This window comes from Scardinius erythrophthalmus (genome assembly GCF_964197995.2).
Source record: "Scardinius erythrophthalmus genome assembly, chromosome: 16".
Classification (NCBI taxonomy): Eukaryota; Metazoa; Chordata; class Actinopteri; order Cypriniformes; family Leuciscidae; genus Scardinius; species Scardinius erythrophthalmus.
Window position 1 is genome coordinate 18,227,131 of NC_138236.1, and position 22,882 is coordinate 18,250,012.

At 38.6% G+C, this 22,882-nt stretch overlaps 1 protein-coding gene across 1 annotated transcript in view; it reads left to right on the forward strand.

Moving 5' to 3' along the window:
* The first annotated feature begins 648 nt into the window (after positions 1–648).
* bcam (basal cell adhesion molecule (Lutheran blood group)) overlaps positions 649–22,882 on the forward strand; it is a 51,406-nt gene continuing 29,172 nt past the window's right edge. The window contains exon 1 of the mRNA XM_081388300.1: positions 649–840. Coding sequence (XP_081244426.1) covers positions 777–840 — 64 coding nt within the window. The 5' untranslated portion in view covers positions 649–776. The remainder of the gene's footprint in view (positions 841–22,882) is intronic.

Below are 22,882 nucleotides of genomic sequence, written 5' to 3' on the forward strand. Positions count from 1 at the left end.
AGTAATGAATGACACAGCTGAATATATCACACTGCATCCTCTCCCTCCAACACAAAAGCTCCACCTCCTGTCTTCTCTCTCATATTCTTTCATCTCTTTGCCATACTCCATTTCCCAAGCCCCTCTCCTCTTATCGGGTTCGATAACGCACTCTCTCTCCCGCACACCCAACTCTTACTCTGAGAAAAGTGAAGCAGCTGTTTTGCTCCAGCTATCCCAGGAATGCCTGTTTGAAACCAAGTGTGGGCTTAGAGACTATTTCCAAAGGGACACACAAATACATTGTCTAAACCGATGGAAGAGCTAGAAACAAGTCAATCACACAAAACCTGTAATCTATAGCCAACAACACGTTAGTTACCCCCCCCACGTTTTGTGCAAGAGTATTACATATTTATAGAGCATCAAAACAGCCCTGTGACAGATAAATCTTATTCTTAAACTAATCTCGCATAATGTTTTATTCAAAGTATTTTTTTATAATTAGCCGTTGGTATACCGTGTAAAAGTCTTACTCGTCTTTTGGCAATGTGTTCACTCCAGTAGCACTTTACTCGTTTGGGAAGAGAGAGGAGAGGGGAGGGGCGCACGGTCACCTTTTGTGCAAATATATCAGCCAAGTCACTGCCATCCGCATCAGATTTCTTGCGCCAAGAAGGACGGGGGAGCGCACTAGACTGCTGCGTGTGAGCGCGAAGGAGCTGTACCGAGACGAGACGCTGCAGAGAAATACAACAACGCGACGCGACACAAAGCCGCCAAGTTAAGACGCAACTATGGAGAGAACGATGTTGGGACGGTTCGGGGTTTGCTGCACCTTGCTTGCTGTAGCGCTGCAAGGTAAGGAGGCTACAAATGAGAATAGGCTACTTAGAAAATTTGCGATTTTACTATATGGCTAATTAAAAGCATAAATTGTTGTTTTAACCAATCACAAGCTTTACTTAATAATTTTCAGTGAATAAACGTAAATGGCTTGTTTGAATGTGGAGTAAATTAAGAGCAGGTTACTTTTCTGTTGGTTCTTGGAACAACCTGTTACCGTGAGCGCAAGTTGAAGTGCCGAAAGGAACTTTAGGGGGGACGTATTATACAGGTTATTTTGTGGCTGTCGGCGTCTATGATGGTATGTTGCTCATGTTTAAGTCAGGGAATGGTTCAAGGGTTAACCTGGACTGGTCTTGGTCTTTGAGGAGGGGAGGGTCGCTCCTGCTCCGCGCGCGCTGTCGCCGGATAGACGCGCTTGCTTTCATCCGAGTTCAAGTGTGCGGCTGCCAGACTCCAAATTCATATTATGTCAGTATGATTATTAGTACGCGTTATTGATATTTGGATTTACAACCTTATTATTAGATTTTTTTGAAATCAGATAATATATTCTCAAATAATGGCTTAAATGAAACCTTTGTTAACTCGTCACCTTGTGTTTACAATGCGGTTAACAATTTTCGACATTTAAAACTAGCCTATTTATTGAATTTATTACAGAAATCTTGTGTTGATGTAAAACTACCAGAATTGTGTGCTTCTATTATGTAGCCTACAATACAAATACCAGAGTTAAAAGATGGGTATATGCATGAATTTTTTTTTTCTGTGACACTACACTGCAAAATCAATTTCTGATGAACGCAACTATCAATTTTCCTTTTTTTTTCCTTCAATTAACAATTTTATTAAGAGCCTGATATAACTCAAATTATATCTGTTAGTATTCTGACAGAATATATGAACCTGCTTTGTGCTACCAAGGTCATTGGGGCGTAACTGTCTGCACCCTGCGGTTCAGTTAGTAGTTTTGTTCTGTTTTGAAGTGTTTGGCAGCCTATGACCAATAATGTTTCAGCACAGGGGCAACGTGGCCCCTCCTCTAGCTCCACCTCAGACTGACCATCTTTACCACCTCTCTCGCATATGTGTTGATGTATTACCACTTTTAAAATGAAGCCTAAATGCAAAGTAGCACACTGTTTGACTTGTGGATAAGATTGAATTTTGATACCAAATTTACATTTATGACAGACAATTTGACTTCAGTCAGTATTGAGAATCTATATGTTTTCCACTTAAACATGACTGAGTAAAAACACTCATACAAAGATGCTCCCTCTAAAAAAACTAAAAACTAAAAAACCCTCCCAGGCATACATTCTTCTCCATCCCAGAGGTACTTGTGTTTTATCTTTCTGTCTGCTCTTAAGGCTCTCTCTCGCTCCCCTCCCTTACTGTGTATCTGGTTCTTCCAGTGTTCTCACCTTCTTTCAGTTCTGCGGCTATCGGAAGTCCTTTTTTTTTTTTTTTTTTTTACCTATCTTATCCCTCTGCACCATTCCATTGTTTGAGACTCCTCTCATGTCCAGAGTTTGAAAATACGCGTGGAGCAACAGACAGATGAAGTGTTTCTTCTGATGAGCTCAGTCAAGTCTCCAGGCTGCTGCGTTGGTGTTGAATGCACTGATCAGTGATGCTTCTGTTGCTCTGAAAGCAGGTCCTGTGAGATCTTCTCTTCTGTAGCTGTTTTCTCTCTCTCTCTCTCTTTAACTCAAACGTCATTAAGAATTCACTTTTTTTTTTGCATGTCCTTTAATTGGGCTGATCATGGGATCCGCAGTTGCTTTCTTTTGATGCCAATATCTGTCAGATCTGATGCTCATACCTGTCCCACATGATCCGTGACTTCTCAGGCTCAGTGGGTTTGAAAATGGCTACGCTTCCACAAACACTGCAGCATCTTCATGCATCCTTTGTGCGTGTCCTCAGGAAAACCTGTTTTGATGACTTTATCCTCTTTCCGGGCATAAATTTCAATTGATCTGTAGCGTTTAACTGCCAAATGACAGCCGCTGGAACTCTGCCCGTTCATTTCAATTTGTTGCCTACCTCTCCCAGAGGTGTGCCAGCCTCTGCTAGAGCTTTCATATAATTTGCCTCATAATGGAAGTCTCAGTGATTAGCATTTAAAATGGTTCCCGTCCAGCCTCATATCGGAGCCACATGACCTTGTTACTGTAACCACCAGCACTGATACCAAAGCAATAACCTCTCAGGTGATATTTCAACAATATAATTTGCGTTTTCAGTCCCTAGTTGAGTATCCTGAGGCGGTATCGGTGCAGCACCTTGGTGGCTGCTCATTTGATCGTGGTGGGATGTCAGTAGGTGGCGTAAAAAATTGTTGAGACAGCTTGTCAGCTGAGTTTTAAGGAGCCGCGCAGAAACAACACGCTTCCCTTCTTTGTCTATTTCCCCCAGTCATTTCCTTGCTTAAATTTTCTCCTCAGCAGAACCTCCCCAACCACAGCGGCATCAAACGTGAGCACGCACACACACATCACCCCCCGCAGCCGGCAGTAATTATTATGGAATTAGGAGGCTTCAAATTAAAACCTGCTCTTTGTGCTGGGCCAGCAGATAAAAGCCAATCTTATGTCTGAGGTTGCTTCTGCGAGCTCAAAGCTCCTATAGATATCCATCCACTGCACACACCTGGCATAAAGCTAGTCACGCACACCTGTGTGTGCAGTGTCAACCCACACGTTGTGTAACTGTTCAAACCAAGGTGCTAATTTGGCCGGTGATGATGATAGCGGTGGAAAGAGGCGGTAGAGTGTGTGATTTGGCTCTCTGCTGTGGGCCCCAGTCTCTCGGATCAGCTTTGTGATTCATGCCCGTGAGGAGGGGGGAGTCACTGCTTGGAATGAGAAGCATTCAGCAGGGGACAGGTTACATCTCGCCCCCTGACTCTTCAACCCCCCAGATTCTCTCTCTCTCTATCCCGTCTCTATTTCTCTGCCTCTCTTTCTTTCGGCACAGATGGACGCGCAGGCTGCCAGTGAAAGCAAGTCACGCAACCACAACACACATGGTTTTGATCCAAGATCACAATATGGCACTTGGGTGTTAGACCATAGATACTTTTTTACACATAGGTCACATTTTAGTGGTTTAACAGCCTCATGACCCTGTAAAAGGTGGAAATTAGATCCATTTACAGATTGACAAAACTGTAGCTGCACCTGAAATTGCATACTATTTGATGAGGTACAGCATTTGAAGAACTCGCATGAAGAACTCACTTTGTTGTAAAAAAAAAAAAAAAAAAAGAATATAGAAAATGAAAATTTTTTTATTTAATGTTTTAAATTGAGGAAATTAAGACATCTCATCACGTGACCTACAGCATCAATTGCGGTGCTTCTCTGATTCACAACTTCTCTCCTGTGGCATCATGGGATAGTAAAGTGTCCACAGTTTGCACAGTTCACAATCTCGGCAGAAGTATAGGGTCATTTTTGCCTATTCGCATATATTGTGAATTCAGATATACTTCTCTTTTTATGTACTGTTTTTCAGTAGGAGGGAAGTTTTTCACTTAGGGAAGTAAGCACATTCGGACACAGGGTGTTACTTAGAAGAAAGTCTAAATGATTCATAACACCTTAAATTATAATCAAGAGTGTTTGGGCTTGTTTTAATTGTTCTGAGACCCATCATGAAAGCTTGTTTTTGGATTGGCAGCAGTTATTTTGGCAGCCGGTTTGAGGAAAGCTCACTGCTTGCTGGCACAAAGCAGCAGCAACCACATGGTCACTCTGAATGAGAGATGCTAAGCAGCCCATCTTTCATCTTAATATCATCTAAACCAGTATTTCTTGATCCTCACCAAACCATAAATGTGTTACTTTTTTCACTTTTATAATATATACAGTACATTGGATATCATTTAGCATTATTTTTAATGTTATGAAGGTTGTCACTATTAAAGTATTTCACTTTTAAACTAAAACAATTGATTATGTAGCTTCCTCTATCTTTAATGAGACATCTGAACTTGCTTGTGTTTGATTTTTAACAATTCTGATGGCAATCGTGGATAAGCTTTATAATCATTTATAATCATTTTGTATAGTATGTTTTATATGTTTAATAATCATTTTTAGCGTAAGTACCGGTTTTTATGTGTTGGGAATTATTAAAGGGATAGTTGTGGCCCAAAAAAATTTAATTCTGTAATTTACTCCCTCATGTTGTTCCAAACCTGTATGACGTTCTTTCTCCTGTTGAACACAACATATTTTCAGAAAAGGCTCCAGTTCTTTTGCCATGCCGTGATAGTCGATGTTGTTTTGGACCTGATTGTCTTTCATTAAATGAACAAAATTCTCTCAAATATCTTATTTTCTGTTCAACAGAAGAAACAGTCATACAGGTTTGGAACAAAAAAAGATGAGTAAATGATGACAGAACTGTAATTTTTGGCTGAACTAAATTGTACTTTTGAAGTGAATGTAAACGTATTGACTGATCTGATGCTGCTGCAGATGTTACACTACCAGACACACAACACACACTGAGAGTTTTAATGCTGTGGATTAGCTCTGTCTGGCTTGCTTTTGTGTATGTTAGTCTCACTCTTTGTTTTCAGTAATGGCGGTGGTGTTTGCGATCAGTGGGTGACCATTGATGTTTTCTGTGATTTACGGTTGGTATTGTGCGTGCTCCGGCATAGATAACTGCCTCGTACACTCACAGAGGTTGACCGAAAGGACAGCATGTCTATATAGAATCTGTATGCAGGAACGAATTTATTCACGCAGACCTGCAGAGCTCTTTCACTCAGAATTTATAACCAGTTCTGATTGAGTCATTCTTTCTTAAAAAAGCAGCATCTCTCTATCTCTCCTCCCCTCTTTTTCTCTGTCTGCACTCAAGCCCCCCACCAATCCTCCCATCTTTCATGAAATCTGGGTCCTGCCCAGTCCTTCAGCATTCAAACACTCTGCCCACACCACAAAGCATCCTGGCACGGCAGAAACAGAGATAGAGGAAGTTCGGTAGCCTGATGCCCTTTGATTTCTCCAAGGCTGCAGCTTCAAGGCTGTTATTAGTGGCATACAGGAAACAGTATGTGGAAGATATGGTGTGTGTGTGAGTGCGATGGCTGTTTTCTGTGAAGGATGTTGAAGTGGTCTGATACTAAATTGGGGAGCCGAAGGATATGAGGCACAGTGAAAAGCTGCATCTGTGTGCTGGGGCATAGTGCTTTGAAGAATTGGTGCTTCAGAGGCCCTTTGGGGAGACGAGGTTAAGAGCGGCTGATCCATTTAGCTGTGGAGATTGTAAGGGCGATTGGCCGACGCAAATCCTGAGGCCTCTCACAGGCATTCTTAATGGATTCAGGGCTGATGGGTTTCCTTTTGGGGAAAATATCGTTTTTTAGCGAGGAACTTAGGTCATGCTATACTATCGGCCATCTTGTAGTACATTGCCGCATCTCCCTAAGCTCTATTATAGCGGTATCGATTTAGAGATGGACATTAGTTGTTCTGCATTGATTTGTTTCTCCTAGCAGTGTTTTGGGATTTGGTTTACAAGAAATGCTTCATCTTGGCGCACTTCTACAGCTTGTCTTCTGTCATCGGTGATCTGTGGCTTAATCACATATAGGGCTGGGCAATAATAGCTTAAAAAATTATGTTTTACATAAACTATTTAATATTTAAATAAATATAAAAATATTTGAAAATACATATATCCATAAATATAATGTAGTAATATTATATATAAAAATATATATACAGTATATAATATTTTAAATATGAGGATTAGAACAAAACACTAAACCTGGTTAAGGTGTTTATCTGACAAAATAATTTAGCAAAAATAAGATCTCATAGGAGGACCCATACATTAACTGCAACATAATCAGTTATTAATTTTGGTTCTTGTTTCTTGTTTTTGCATAATTTCTTTGAATGACAGCCTGGCCAAAAATTATGTCTGAAGAATTTGACTTGAATTTTGCATTATCACAAATAAAACAACTGACTCCAAGTGCTATACACAATATGCTTACAAAATCTTTAACACATTTTTAATAAGATTTGAATAAAGAGTGAAGATGTCAATTTTCCTAGGCCAGACATCATTTTTGTCCAGTACCGTATAAAAAAAAATAAAAAAAATGTATTTACACTTTTTAAAAACATATTTAACATATTAAAATTTTCACATGTATTTGGTTCTAGAATCTGATTGGAACTACTGCTGTTGTGTCACGAAATGTAGTTTTAAGAGTTTAAAAGCCGTATATTGTTAATATCTTTAATTTATTTGCTTTTAAATAGTGATTTTGCAGCCATTGTTGCATTTCAAAATGTTAATGTTAAAAAAAGTTCAAAATTAAATATAATCAAGTCATTATTTTATTAAATGATTCACAGAAATTATTCACACTTATTAACTCTGATGACTACGGTGACCGGGAGGGGACATGTTCGGTTCACTTATTTTTGTCGTGGCCACAACATATAAACTCGTGGGAACGTGATATTAAGTCGTGGGAACGTCATAATATCTCGTGGGAACGTCATATTAAGTCGTGGCCACGAGATCATTTTGTTGAGGTAACGACATCATTATGTCGTGGCCACGCGATGCAAAGTCGTGGCCTCAAGATCACATGTTGAGGGAACGATATATTTTTCTCGTGGCCACGAGATCATTTTGTTGAGGTAACGACATCATTATGTCGTGGCCACGCGTTGAGGGAGCCACAACGGCCAATACTGTAACCGTACCAGACTGGGCTACAGCAGAGATGGAGATGACAGAAGAAATAACATTTTACTTTAAATTAGGAATGTCATATAAAGATATAGTGCGGTCTTTGCCATTAAGACATGGGTATGTTATAAAGATAAGCGCATTCTTAGACTTTTTTTGTCGCACGCATATTTAGGGACCGTCTCAAAATTACATGCGACATTGGCGTAAACGTTTCTAACTTCAACAGCATTTGAAGACAATGACTTTCAGTCATAAAACCAATTGTACATTGTTCACCCAGGTCTCATGTATGATGCACACCTTTTAGATTTTTGATATTTATGACAATAAACTGCTAAATCATATGCAAATATTGCTATGTATTTCACTAATGTATGGGATCATATACAGAATATGACAATATTTAAAGCTCAATAGCATTTGAAGACAGTGACTTACAGTCATAAAACCAACTGTACATTGTTCAAATAGGTCTCATGTATGATGCACACCTTTAATATTTTTGATATGACAGTAAACTGCTAAATCATATGCAAATAATGCTATGTATTTCACTACTGTGTGGAATCATATACAGAATATGACCACATTTAAAGCTCAATAGCATTTGAAGACAATGACTTACAGTCATAAAACCAACTGTAGCCTACATTGTTCATCTAGGTGTCAGGTATGTGGCAGTAGTGAAATAGGCCTACAATATGATTTAGCAGTTTATTGTCATAAATATCAAAAATCTAAAAGGTGTGCTTCATACATGAGACCTGGGTGAACAGTGTACAGTTGGTTTTATGACTGTAAGTCATTGTCTTCAAATGCTATTGAAGTTAGAAATGTTTATGCCCATGTCGCATGTAATTTTGAGACGGTCCCTAAATATGCGTGCGACAAAGTCTAAGAATGCGCTTCATGTGTCTTTCACTTATAACGTACCCATGTCTTAATGGCAAAGACCGCACTATATCTTTATATGACATTCCTAATTTAAAGTAAAATGTTATTTCTTCTGTCATCTCCATCTCTGCTATAACTCAGTCTATGGTACGGTTAGGCCTACAGTATTGGCCGCTGTGGCTCCCTCAACGCGTGGCCACGACATAATGATGTCGTTATACCTCAACAAAATGATCTCGTGGCCACGAGAAAAATATATCGTTCCCTCAACATATGATCTTGAGGCCACGACTTTGCATCGCGTGGCCACGACATAATGATGTCGTTACCTCAACAAAATGATCTCGTGGCCACGACTTAATATGACGTTCCCACGAGATATTATGACGTTCCCACGACTTAATATCACGTTCCCACGAGTTTATATGTTGTGGCCACGACAAAAATAAGTGAACCGAACATGTCCCCTCCCGGTCACCGTAGATGACATCTGAAGTTTGCGAGTCTTAACACTTTCATATTTGCAGGTTGTGAAACTAGGGAAAATGGAGATTATTGGTCCATTGGTCCATTGGTCATTTGGTCACATATCAGTTGGACCTCCATCACACCTGGTTTAAACTGTGCCAGCTTTACCTGATGTGACTGAAAACAAAGTAATGTTGAAACAGTGCTTGTTTAAGAGCTCTTTAAACATCCTTTTCCTCACACAGACTATGGCCATTGTCTTCATACTATCAGCTGGCAAACATTCCATGGAGAATAGTCTTCTGACGCAAGGGAGAGAAAAGCCTTTAGCCCTCAGCTTACGGCTGTTTGGTTAGTCGAGCGCACCCCCCAGGCTGAGCTATTCACTGCCCCGCACTCGACAGACCCTTCAAGATGTGGTCTTGCTGAAGATTACACACACACACACAAACACTATTTGTAATCCTGATCTTTTGTTTGCACTCGCACCACCTGAAAAATATACACACAGATCGTTTAGTTACGAGAAATGTAAAAGGTTTGGTTCTTGTTTGAGGTTCACTTACACGTTACAATTTTGTTTATCACTGTTTAAATATTGAATCATAGTTCAGTGGGTGAAACTAGACATCCATGTTGTGTGTTTCCGATTGTGATTTATCATCAGCAATCTATTTCACAATCATTCTTTCTCCATTTTGCACAGTGTGGGCCTTTAACATGAAGGACACTTTTTTTCCTTGAGACACTATTTTTATTTAAATCTGGTTAATGGTTAGCCGAGCATTGTTAACCTCTTCAACGAAAATGGGCACTGTTTGACGAGCCGCATTGTTGATTTAATAGTGCTTGACCCGTGAAGCACCACAAGGCCCTCTGGTGAATTTAAAATAAATGAAGTGCATTTGGGAGTATGTTTGTGTCTGAGGTACATTATATTACATGATTGAAAAATGCTGCAAAATAGCAAGGTGGTTTCTGGCCATTCAAATGTGTGAAAAAAACATTTATAATATTTGCACATTACGTGGCCTGAGGGATTGTGTGCGAGTCAGACATTTGGGGAGGGTCTGAATGTCTGAGATTGGGGCTTCCCAGTTAACACGCTGAGATTGGGTGACCGATCACATTTCATTCAGGAGACACATGTTCAGGTGATTACCTGCGGGAGAGGAGTGTATCTCGCTTTACTCAACCTCAACCCCCACAGCCTGCTCTGTCTCTGTAATACACACTTCACTGTCCTGTATGCTGTAAAACCTGTGTGAACATGTGTTTAAATATGACCAGCACTAGAAGAAGTTATATAGCAAGGAGCTGAAGACTTATATTACCAACGTCTTGCTCTTGCTCTTTAAAAATTCACTTTCTTGATCAGTATTTTTGTCTCGTTTTCCACTGAGAATATGTAAACATCATTAAAACAACATGATAAATGTACTTCTTTAGCAAAATTACAAACGACTTCATAAGACTTCAGAGTGTGTATATATATATATATATATATATATATATACTGTATATATCACACAACAGCTGTTTGGGGTCAGTAAGATTTTGAATGTTTTTTTTACAGAAATCTCTGTATCAATGTTGAAAACAGTTGTGCTGCTTAATATTTTTGTGGAAACCTTTCAGGATTCTTTGATTAATAGAAAGTTCAAAAGAACAGCATCTCTTTGAAATCTTTAACATTAAACTTTATAAATGTCTTAGCTATAACTTTTGATCAATTTAACACACCCTTGCTAATATATAGCCTATTATTATTTTATTTTTTTGCAAATAAAGAAAAATAAAATAAACTTAATTGTTTATCTCATCCAATCATATGCAATTTTGCTTCTTAAATACATTTATCTGATTTTAAAGATGTTTATACATTTTCACTGGAAAACATGACTTATGATTTATTTTGGGATTGCTCTTATTCTCTCTCCTTCGAAACCCTTCATCCCTGTAGATTAGCAAGCACTCTGCTTTAGTTTGTGGTTAATGAGTGTCCCTGGCTGATAGCTAATCAGGAAGGTGGTCTGATGGACCCCAAGGACCGCAGTGCCAACTCTAATTCTGTTGCCTTTCTGATTGACACACAGCTTGATAATCATATTCAGGCCTGCGGGGCTCCAGCATTGGTTCCCCCCCTTGCATAATCTCAACCAATCAGTGATTTCCCTGTACGGGATACCAGCATGACTGGCAGCTAGCATGGCTACATTTCCAATTGAGTTTCAGGTTTCATACCTTGTCATTTCTTAAAGGTTGTAGCCATCCATTTGCTCTCAATTGAAATCTTATTAATGGACAGTAATTGGTTTTGGATTTAATTTTCATTTGCAGAGAACACAGATGAAATTTGTAAGATTAACATTATGCTTCAACTCTTTTGGGAAGGATATTTCTTTACCAGCGCCAGGATCTCAGAAGATCATAATATGTTTATTGAGTTTTGAGAACTAAAATGTAGCACAAATGAAAATCTTGTTACGTATTATCAAAGGATATGGACTTTGTGCGATCAAATTAAGCTTTCATGAGGGCCAGTAATTCTTTGTTTGCTGTCTATTCCTCACAGAGTCCAGAATCTCTTAAAATACAATTAAACAGACAATGGTGGCATTTGGCTTATGGTGGATTAGTTCAGTTCGTTAAAAACACAGAAGCTTATGAAATGGTTCTGCACTAAGACACACAGGGCTTTGACTCTTTAAGACAGACTTAATTAGACTGTTATTTTGGGAAGATGTCGACACGCACTGGAAGATAGAATCTGTTGGGCATATGTTTGAGGGACTTTGTTGGTGTCTTTGGTCCTCCTTGTGTCTCATATGGGGTGTGGAACGCCCGCTGACAGTGGCGGCTGTGACTCCACACCTTGGCTGAACATTTTTGGGACAGCGGTCAGTCTAACCCCTCCGTTCTCTGCCAAGTAATCATGGTGACAGGCACGTGGAATTCCCTAGTCAATTAACAGTTGGAGTGGGAGTAGGAGTGGGCGTGTGGGCGCATATTGACTGGTGCAGTGGGGAGGGCTGATGGAGCGAGAACAGAGGACACATGTTCATTAAAATCATCCATCCTGGATCAGATGGTAGATCTGGAGATTTTTCCCTCCCTCCCCATCTCTTTGAAATGCTTGTGTTGCCCGTTTGTGAGTGTGATACTGTACCTCACTGGGCTGAAGGCAACTTTCTCACACTGCTCTGCCCTTTCCTTTGTCCTTCATTCATTCTCACTCGCTTTGTTAACGTCTCTCTTTTTTCCTTTGGGGGAAGCCCCTTTCCTTTTCTCTCTTTTTGATTTTTCTCTTTTTAGCTGCTGTCACTATATTCTGCAAATGGTGACATCATGTAAGTCATACAAGTCGTACATACAAGCCAGTATAATCAGAAGAGAAAATAAAATCCAATACGAGTAATTATCAAAATGCAGCTGATGGCTGTGGAATTCAGTTTCAGTTTTGCTTTGACATATATAACCTTGTATATTAAGATATTTTGAAGAATATGGGTAACCAAACAGTTGATGGGCCCCATTGACTTCTATGTAAAAGAAAAATCTATGATAGTCAATTGGCATATATTCAGCTTTGTCATCACATGAATGCATTACATTTTAAAATATATTAAAATAACAGGTCTTTTAAATTGTAATGATATTTCACAATATTACTGTTTTAGTAGCTTTGATTAAAGCAGCCTTGGTGAGCATTTTTTTTTTTTTTTTTAGTTTTTGAAAGAGACTGCTATCAAAACCTTTTTATTTTATTTTTTAATTGTACCGACCCCAAACGTTTGAATGGTAGTGTTTTTATTTTATTTTATTTATTTATTGGTCATGTTGGTCCAGGGCATTTAAATCTATTTATGTCTTCTCACTTTCTGTATACATGTGACCACAAACACACACACACATGCATGCTCTTGTACCTGTGCAGCAGTTAAAGGACAAGGCTACATTGTTAAGACATTCCTGGGGCTGCCGGAATGCAGGTATTAATGCGGAGTGATTAGACACAGCGAGAGAACAAGCGCAGAGAGGGCTGGTATAGAAAGGAAAAAAGAAGGACAGAGGGGCTGGATTGGGGGGAAACAAGGGGAGAAGGGAGTGATGGAGTTGGACAGATTGAGGTACAGAAAGGGAACATATTGCAGAATGAGGAGGAGACCTTGATTTGAGGAGAGGATTATGTGTTAGTGAAGGTCAAAGGTCACTTTGTTCAATTCACCCAAAATTCACCCAAATTTGAACATTGTGTCATGACTGACTGTGTTTTCAATGCTTTTTGGCATGCAGTTACTGTACAATGAACGGGAAATGAAACTTTCAAGCTTCAAAAGGGACCAAAAGCAATTAAAAGTATCAAACAAGTGACAGAATCTTCTGAAGCTGTACAATAGCTTTGTATGAGAAATAAACTCAAATTTAAGTTATGCACTAAAGTCTTGACATATGCCCTAGCTCTCCTTTTTACGTTCATGAGAGTTAATGAGAAGTGGTGATTTCTAACTTGTGAATGGATTATTTGACTAGAATGTGTTGATCTGATTCACGAAAACTGTCTCAATGATTTGTTCAGTCTGACTGGCTGAGTTCAAATCACAGACTCAATGATCCAGTTGAGTTGCATTTTGAAATCAGTTTTGGTTTGCTTCTCACATTTTAAAGGACTTATATAGTGCATCAATCGAATTGACCACTTTTATTATACGTTCATGGTCCTTTTTGGAGCTTGAAGGCCCCAGTATCCATAGACTGTAACTGCAGAAAAAAGTGTTCCCCAGAAGAAGAAAAAAGTCACAGGTTTGGAATGATACGTGGGTGAGTAAATGATGGCAGAATGTTCATTTTGGGGGGAACCATCCCTTTAAGTTTAAGTGTGTTGACAGTGTTTGTGTGTCAGGAATGTGCTTTGACATAAATAATATTACAGTATGTATATGCATGTGTTGATATTAGAGGTGGAAATATGCATGTGTTGATATTAGAGGTGTGTCGGTGGTGCATTGCTATCAAAACAGGAGCGTGTGAAAATGGTCTTTTTTCATTCCAGAGAAGAGTTTGGATTTAACTGTATTTAAAAATAGGAAGTGGAATGCCTGGGAGGTCCCAACATAACGATAGCAGTACCAGCTGGTGATCGGATCTGCCATGGATCTGTGAGAAAGGGAGGACGAGAGCGGGCAGGGGAAGGCGGGGGTTGCCTGTTGGTGCTTCCATGGTGAGGACAGCATTGCCAACCAATGTCAGTCGTGCCATCTCTGCTATATGGCCAGGTGGCATCAACCAGCAACATGTCCTGGCATTAACTACTACACACCCCTTCCAACACACAAGGTGGTGTAATCAATGTCAAAGTCAACCTCCTCTACCCGATGATCTGCCCTCACCCCTCCTAGAATCCCCACCCATCTCTCCATCTGCTTCCTGTATGTGCTGGACAAATGGATTGAGGGTCCATCTAACATTTGTGGGTGTCCCATATCAAAAATTAGAAGCTTGCTGTTCAGAAAACTTTCCTTAACATAGCCCTTAGTCAAACCCTTAATTTTTATGGTTGATTTAAAGCTAAAGTTTGTAATTACTTTGTCATTTTCAAATGTAATTGCAAAAATAATAATCTTTTCCCCTCGTATGTCATTTGTTAAACAGATAATCCAGCCCAACTCACAACTATTGTTTTATTTTACTTAAAAATGTTGTCATCTGTATGACATTTTTTTGTTTTCATGTATTTAAGATATGTACAGTATGTATGTTACATATGACATCTACTAAGGTCTATGATTGAAACACTAATTAATGAACAGGCAAGATTGTATACTCTTTTTTTCTGTTGCGCTCCCTCTTCTTTTCACTCTCTCTTGATCTTTCCATCTTTCCGTCTCTGGGAATGATAGTTTACAGTGTTGTGTAGAGCTCTAGATGGAGTGACAGAGAGGGAGTGAGACAGCTGGACACTCATGGCTCCAAAGATCAGCTTACACAAACTCACTGGCATGCCTGGCGGCAGTCTCCCTCTCTTTCTCTCCCAACGTCTCTTTCGTTCCACTTCTCTTATTTGCTTGAATCATTTCTCTGTTTCAGTCAAACAAACTACCTACACACAAAGTGCTATGTGTTACGGTAGAGTTGGCATCTTGTGTTGGTTTGTCTGGAGTGGAGCTCAAGCCTGACATCAAACACACAACTAAACAATGAAGTCATGAAAACAGGATGAAACTGCTCTGGGGCAGTAACTGTGAGCCCTCTCAAACACACACATTCATAAAAACACGTTTTAAAGGCATGACTCCTCAAGCCCCTGCCGTGTCATTCATTTATAAAGAATGGAGCGGATCGCACATGGAAAAATCTAGAGGGTGCAGATTGAGTGACAGACAGGCAGAAACTGCCCCAACACCCTGCCCCCTTCTCTCCCTCTGTACCCAATGTTTTTAAGGCGACAGATGGCTGTTTTCTACTCTTTTCTTCTGTCACTCTGTTCTCTTTTCCTCATACCTGCTTGAACATGGACGCCCCCCTCCAGCCTTGTAAACCCCTACCTTCAGCAAACATCCTAAAATCCACACTTTATCCAAGAGTTAGGAGGACACAGCCTAGGGTGGTGCAATTTTCTCCAGGTGTGTTCCCTCTTGGAAAAGCCTAAGATGGAAGCTTTGTTTTGGAACATGCTACGCAGTAGCTAGTTTCTAGTCGAAGTTGATTCAAGCTAGTTATTTGCTGGGTGACCGGGTACTATGTATAACAAAACGGCAAAACAAAATTGCCCAAACTATAATGAAATCTCAAAATATAAAACTAAATGCTAATTCAAAATATTAATAAATACTATAATATACTAGAAATAGACTAAAATAACACTGACTACAGCTTTGACCACTTCTTTGACTACTTCTCCAGTAGAGATTTAGTACTGATGTATGAAAGAGATATGCTGCATCCACGTATGCTTACTATAATAGTATATAATATGTGAAAATAGAATGTAGAAAAAAAAAAACCCGGATGACAACTGACGCTGGTAGATCACATGACACTGACAACATGGCGGATGTAGTATGTCTGAATTTCATTCATACATCGAAGTATGTTTCACACCAAATGTAGTACCAGACAGAATATGTGACTTCAGACGCAGCTACAGTCTGCCTGTTGAATTGATTAAAAATCATACTAAATATCTTTATGATGTATGGCCATTATGATCATTAATGTCTTTTAAATTGTTAAAATTAATAGTATATAATCAAAGTATTTGCAAGCTTACTGCTCAGCTTACTATCTAGCACACTGCTAGCTTAGCCTTTCTGCACACAAATTTTCAGTTATACATTTTGTGTTCAGGCAATACAAACAGCTACCCCCTGGGGTCCTAGACAAATTGTTCATGACACAGTAGCTCTTTAGGGATTAAGTTACAGGTCTAATAGAGCAGAGAAAGACTAGTTTCCATGACTGACACTTTCCTCTCCTTCTTTTACACACTGTGCACAGCTCCAGTCACACTGTTTGTGTGATGTTTAGTGGATAAACTTTGACATGCCTTTTCATGTAAGATGTGTGCGTATTCGCCTACCTCACCAGTCAGACAATGAATCACAGCACAGAAGAAAGACCGAGATTACATCACGCTCCTTTAATGTTTGTTTTTGTCATGTTTTTCAAATACTTCTTATATTTGAGCTCTGCGTCACACTTTTACTTGTTATCATGTGTGCGTTTGTGGAAGGTTCTCACTTCTCCATAATTTCTCTGGAAATTAATTTCAGTAAGAAGGATTTGCACCCACTGATAGTGTTATTTATTTGCATGCGCTGTGTGCATCATAGTAGCACTCTTCAGGATTTTGCAAATCAGGTAACATGGCACAATAATTTTTTTTGAGTTGAAATACTGAGTGTGAAAGTGGCTGTTTAGTGACTTTACTATTCCGATTTTTCTTGTTTCTGAATTGCAAAAGAAACAATGGGACACAGAGTAGACAGCAGTAGCCTCTGTTCTTATCGCTCTCTTTCACCCAAGGTTCCAGCTAACTGCCCTCATCTACAGCTCTCTCCGACTATCCTTATCTGCACATGCCCAAGGTTCTGTCCGTCCTGCCAGAACAGTTGAAGCTGAGCAGCCTGTTCAATTTCATTCATTTTTTATAGCTTTTCTCCTTATTGTTTTCCTTCTAGAATCAGTTATCACTACCTCTGTTGCTAGAAGCCATAGTTTTAACATGGCTGCATTACACAGTGACTTTCAAGGAGGGTTCCCTTTGGGGGTTGGAGGGCTGACGTTTCGGATGGCTGCCCCTAAACATAAAAACAACTTGCTTTCTCTGTTTAAGCTTTTACTCTTCTGAACAGATCTGTATATTTACATTTGTATTATTTTATATAAGTCTGGTTTGTGGTCTTACATTTGTGTTTTTTTTTCAGCATTATTCAGCATTTCAGCATAGTATTTTTTCAGTATTTGAAAAATGAGTCAGCTGTGTTATAAATTTATTTATGATATACAATATAATTTTTTTTTGGTCCAGACTGGATTTTATGCTATAATTTAAGACAACCCCAACCTCTCAGTTTTGATGCTAATTCAAAAGAAAAGTGTTGGGAAATATTCCCTCCGGTCTGGTAATTGTTTTACTCTCTCTGTTCCATTTGTAAGAACTGAACTGGGAAAAGGTGCTTTTATGTACGCAGCTTCATTTGAATGGAATTTACTCCAAACGAAATTGAAATTACAAACTCTGGTGCCTATGGAACATTTTAAATCTATTATTCGGTCACCCGAAGAAGACTCATTGATTTGCAATTGTTTTTAAGTGTTTTAATTGTATATTTGTTGTTTCAATCTGTAAATTGTGACTGTAACTGCTGTCCATTCTTGGCCAGGACTCTCCTGTGAAAGAGATTTTTAATCTCAGAGAGATTTTCCTGGTTAAATAAAGGTAAAACAACAACAACAACAACAACAACAAAAAAGAAGTCCATTGAGGAATTTAAGCTTTATTTTCTGGAGTCAAGTTTGCAAAGTCTCTTTCTATCTTTCTCTCTCTTCTTCTCTTCCTGTCAAGCTGGAATTCTGATTAAAGCGATAATTTGTCACCTGCCACCCTAATGATATTTCTGGCAATGCTGGTTCTTCCTTCATGTCTTTGTTTTCTCTTTACTCTTTGTCTTTAAACTTATCTGCTCCTCAGCAGACCATGAACTCCCCGGCCTGTAATAACATTTAGTTATTACATGCCACTCTGGAATACTTGATTCTGTTTGAACAACTGTCAAAAAAAGTCGAATGTGTGTGTATTTTGACATTAAACTGTACATTTGACCATTTTATGTGACAAAACAAAATCTTTACACTGTGTCTGAATCCGTATTATTTTTAAGGGAAGGAAGGTAAATGAAGGAGTGTTTTCTGTAGGTGGTGGAATGTCGGGAGTCAGATCTGAGGGGCGGATACGGAGATAAAGATGTGTTTACTGGCAACAGCATTAATGGAAGGTGGCGTGAGCAGCAAGCAGCGTCCCAGAAATAGAGAAACCCTTTCGTATGATCATAAAAGAGAGAAAGATGCAATAATATGTACATCCGATCCTTATATCCTACCCACAGCCTTAAGGAACCCTAGTCTCAACATCCGACACTGAATGACAGATTTTAAACAGCCATGAGAGAATGTGTGTGTGATTATCTCAATCTGGGATGGTGTCATGGATTCCATGTGTGGTCCTCAACATGATGTTTTATTCCACCTCCCTCATTTTGTGTGTGTGTGTGTGTACTGACACTCCATTTTCATCTCCATTTTTGTATATACAGACTTTTCTGGCTCTTCTCATTAATTCTAGCGCTCTATCCCCCCCATCCATACTATCTCTCATCTCTTTAGTTCCTGGCTCCTGCAGGTTGAGACATGTTATGTCTAATGCAGATAATGACCATTCTTCAGTTCACACTGCAGATCTCAATCTGTACCGCAGCTCGCACAGGCTGAGCTCTGCTCTGTTGTTAAACTTTTAATGTGCTTTTACTATTATTCACTAAAAAGTAGGTCTTTCAATGCTAGCTTTGGAGGGGAAATCTTTGAAATTCCATAGAATGGATTTAAACCCTTGCTCTTCATTAAGCTTCCTATGTTGCTAATTTGAACTAGTTTTATAAGACTGTTTTTCTTATCCTAAATATAAGTCAACATGAAACTTTGTTCAGCACCCAGCGTATTTCTGAGTGGGACGGGATATTCTCTAGAACAGTTCAATTTTTCCTGATTCTTGTAGCACTCCATGGTCTCCGTCGTCTCACGTAATAAAGTAATTTAAACACCCATTTAATTTTTATATTCAGATGTATTTCAGAGCGAGGCAGACTATCCAGAGAAAAATTCATTAACTAGAATTAATTTGGACTTGATTACACCATATACCATTTCATATACCAAATTAGAGCCAAATGGTTGGAGTGGAGAAGTAAAAAATTAAGCAAGACATTTGGCATTAGGGAAAAGGTGAAGCAAGTTTAATCATTTGTATTAATGCACACTGCAGAAATGTCTAATAATAAATTAAATCGGGTCAAATTTGATTTCATGCTGACTTTAATGAGGGTTTTTATGTGGGGTGTTTTGTCTCTTCTGTGATGTCTTAACTCTGATCTCTGCTTTATAACTTTATAATAATGCAATCAAAAAAAGACAGGCCTGTGCATGACCTGACCTGACCTGACCCCACCCTAGACCCCGCCACCTATCTCAGTCCTCCATCCCGCCTCAGTCCATCTTAGGGGACACGCCCCCTCCCCATCTATCTCTGTCCCCTTAGTGACTGTCCTACAAAGACAATTACCCCCTGCTTGTAAACTTGTTGACAGTCCATTGTTGTCCTCTCCGCCCTTCAAATTTAGGGCTTTTCCCAGTGGATACAAAGCAGGAAGCATTTATTTTTTTCTGATTTGGTATGTATGTATTAGTTATAGGCGACCCCTTTTTGCGACAGGGTGGAAAAGGCAAGTGGACGTGCTGGTTGAGTGTGTGTGTGTGTTAACAGACTGATATATTACAGGTGTCTCATAATTGGACAGATTAGGTTTGAATATCCCATACAGATACACAGTGGATGGAAATGCTTTGGTGAGCAACTCATGTGTCTACACTCGTCTATCCAATCTGTTCATCTGTGTCTCAGTGCTATCATCCTATCCGTTACATCAATATGAATGGAATTCAAACTTCTTTGCATTTATGTATGCGGTGTGTGGAATGTTGCTGCTCACATGACACAGAACTCAGAACTGACGCAGGTAATGAAAGCATGATACACAAACACATATTGTCCCAGCGCAGATAATGCAAAAACACATGGTATTAAAAATGTTTAACATGTGAGTGTGTTATCTCATGTGTGCGTATTACATATGAGGCAAGATGTTAAAACGAAAGGCCTTTCCGTCACTCAACATGTAAAAACAAAGTAGTTTTTGTGTGTACTTTTTGTGCTTTTTGTTTTTGTGTGTACTTCTCCACTACAAAAACACAAAGTAGTTTTTGTGTTGTGTTGGTAATCAGACTATATTAGTGGAGTAAATCGACAATTTCCCTTAAAGTCCACTAAAAGCATTCTGTAATCAGTTCACTCCATCATTTCTCCAGGTTTTCCATTTCCTCTTCCTCGCTCACTTTGGGTTTATTCCTCTGTAAAGTTCTTTCAGGATGATTTTTTGTTTGTTTTATCAAATATCATGAGCACCAGACATATTAACTAAAATCATCTTTGTGCAATTTCCGTACATTTTTGAGAGTGATGCGTTAATATGGTTATGAAACTGCTCCATTAACTCTATTTAACCTGTAGTGAATTTTTGCAATTGCATTATAGGCTGTTAACGTGTCAAGCATGATGGAGAGGTAACAAAATGGTTTTAGAGTGAGATAAAACACAGGCATCTACATTTCATCATTATATGGCACTCTGGAATACTTGATTCTGATTAGTCAATCGCAGCATCCTGCAGTAAAATATTGTTGTAAATGGCTATTAAACTGTATGCTTGAATGTTATATATTTTTTCCAAATATTTTACTAAATAATTACAAATAATAGTTATATAACATTTAATATTGTTTTTAATTTGTATTTTAATATTGCATTTATTTGCTCAGTTTGGTGGTAGCAGCCTGTGGTCTCTTCTCACATAAGCAAATCATATAGTGTAAACTCATACTATGAGTTATTTTGTGTCTATTTATATATTTATTTGGTAAGTTGTCATCTAATTTACAGCATAATTTACTCTGTCAAATAGTCATTATTACTTCGACTTAAAAAAAAAAACCCAAAAACACTAGCACAACCCTGCCTTCACTGCTCACATGCTCTGTTGCTAATATTTTGCATAATTAAGTTCAGTTCCCAACAAATTGAATTTCCTGCCAAAATGAATAAAGGTCTGCAAGTGCCCCTCCGTGTCTGTGGTTGTGTGTTTTAGCATCCTCTGTGCTAGGTGACCCTCTGTTTTAATCAATCAAAGTGGCTCACAAGACCTTGACAGCTTGACACAGAGAGGATGAAAAGAAAGGCAGAGAGTACAGTATAGAAAGATGAGGAATGATGTGAATCTGTGCTGTAATTGCACAGGAGAGAAGTGGAATCATTAAAGATAGAGTGAGCTGCGCTAACGGGGATAAGATGGATAAGCTAGCCATGAGCTGCATCGATCCCTCTGTCATACTCTCTGACTTGTTTACACGCTCAATGCCCTGAGTTACAGAGCTAGAGACACAAACCCCAAGCGCCTGTAAGACCGTGACTCGTTACCCTCCACTTACTCACGGTCATTCAAGCATTATAAAGCTAATCCGCCCTAATAGGGAAAAGAGAGAGAGAGTGAAACAGAGGGCTTGGTGTAGTAGTGAAGGAGAGCAAGCAAAATGGAGGGATAAAATGGAAGAGTGGTTTTATACTAGAGGCTTAGCTCTGTGTTTTTGCTTCGAGACACTGATAACCTGTACAGACAGTCCCGGGTGGTGATGGCATGTCATGTTTTGTCCCGCCAGTATAAACCCAGCCATAATCATACATAAATCCCCTCCAAACACTGAAATACACTGATACAAATGGTTTGGCAAAGGAGAATAACAAGGAAATTTGCAAAAAAGTGAAATGGTATGGTATTATCATGTTTTTGATATAGTGGTACCATAATAATATCATGGATGGTATTCTTTAAGTTCAATGGAATATTAAAATAATGTAATATAATTTAATATTCTTTTGGGAGATACGACAATCATGATATGTTACTGAACAATAACCAATATATGGATTCTTTTCACAAACTGTAATGATACGGTTGCACAGGTACTAAAATTGTAAAACTAGCAAAGTTTTTAATATTTTCATTGAAAAAATTTAACGTACATTTATAACACTATACTTTGTTTGTGGTCCATGCTTTAAAAAAAGTGACTATCCGTATTTAAATTAGTTAATCTCATTTGCATGTATAGACATGACAACTTTTTAAATTGAGGAGATAATACTTATTCTGCAATCCTAAATGCACATACAATGAACAGCTTTATTTTTATTCAACATTAACAAAGATTAATAAATACAGTAACAAATGTATTGCTCATTGTTAGTTCATGTTAGTTAAAACATTAACTAATGAACCTTATTGTAAAGTGGGTAACACTTTATTTTACAGTGTCCTTGTTACATATGTTACATGTTCTTAATGTTGTAATAACAGTAAATAATGCATAATTACATGCAATTAACCCTCAACCAAAACCTAATCCCACCCTAACCCTGTAGTAAGTACATGCTGTTAATTATTATTACTCAGTACCTATATTTATAATTACACTGTAACAATGAAACCTTCAAACAAAGACTAATGGCAATAAAAAATGCCAGTACAAAAATACAGTAATGTTATGATTCTGATATGGTCCCCAA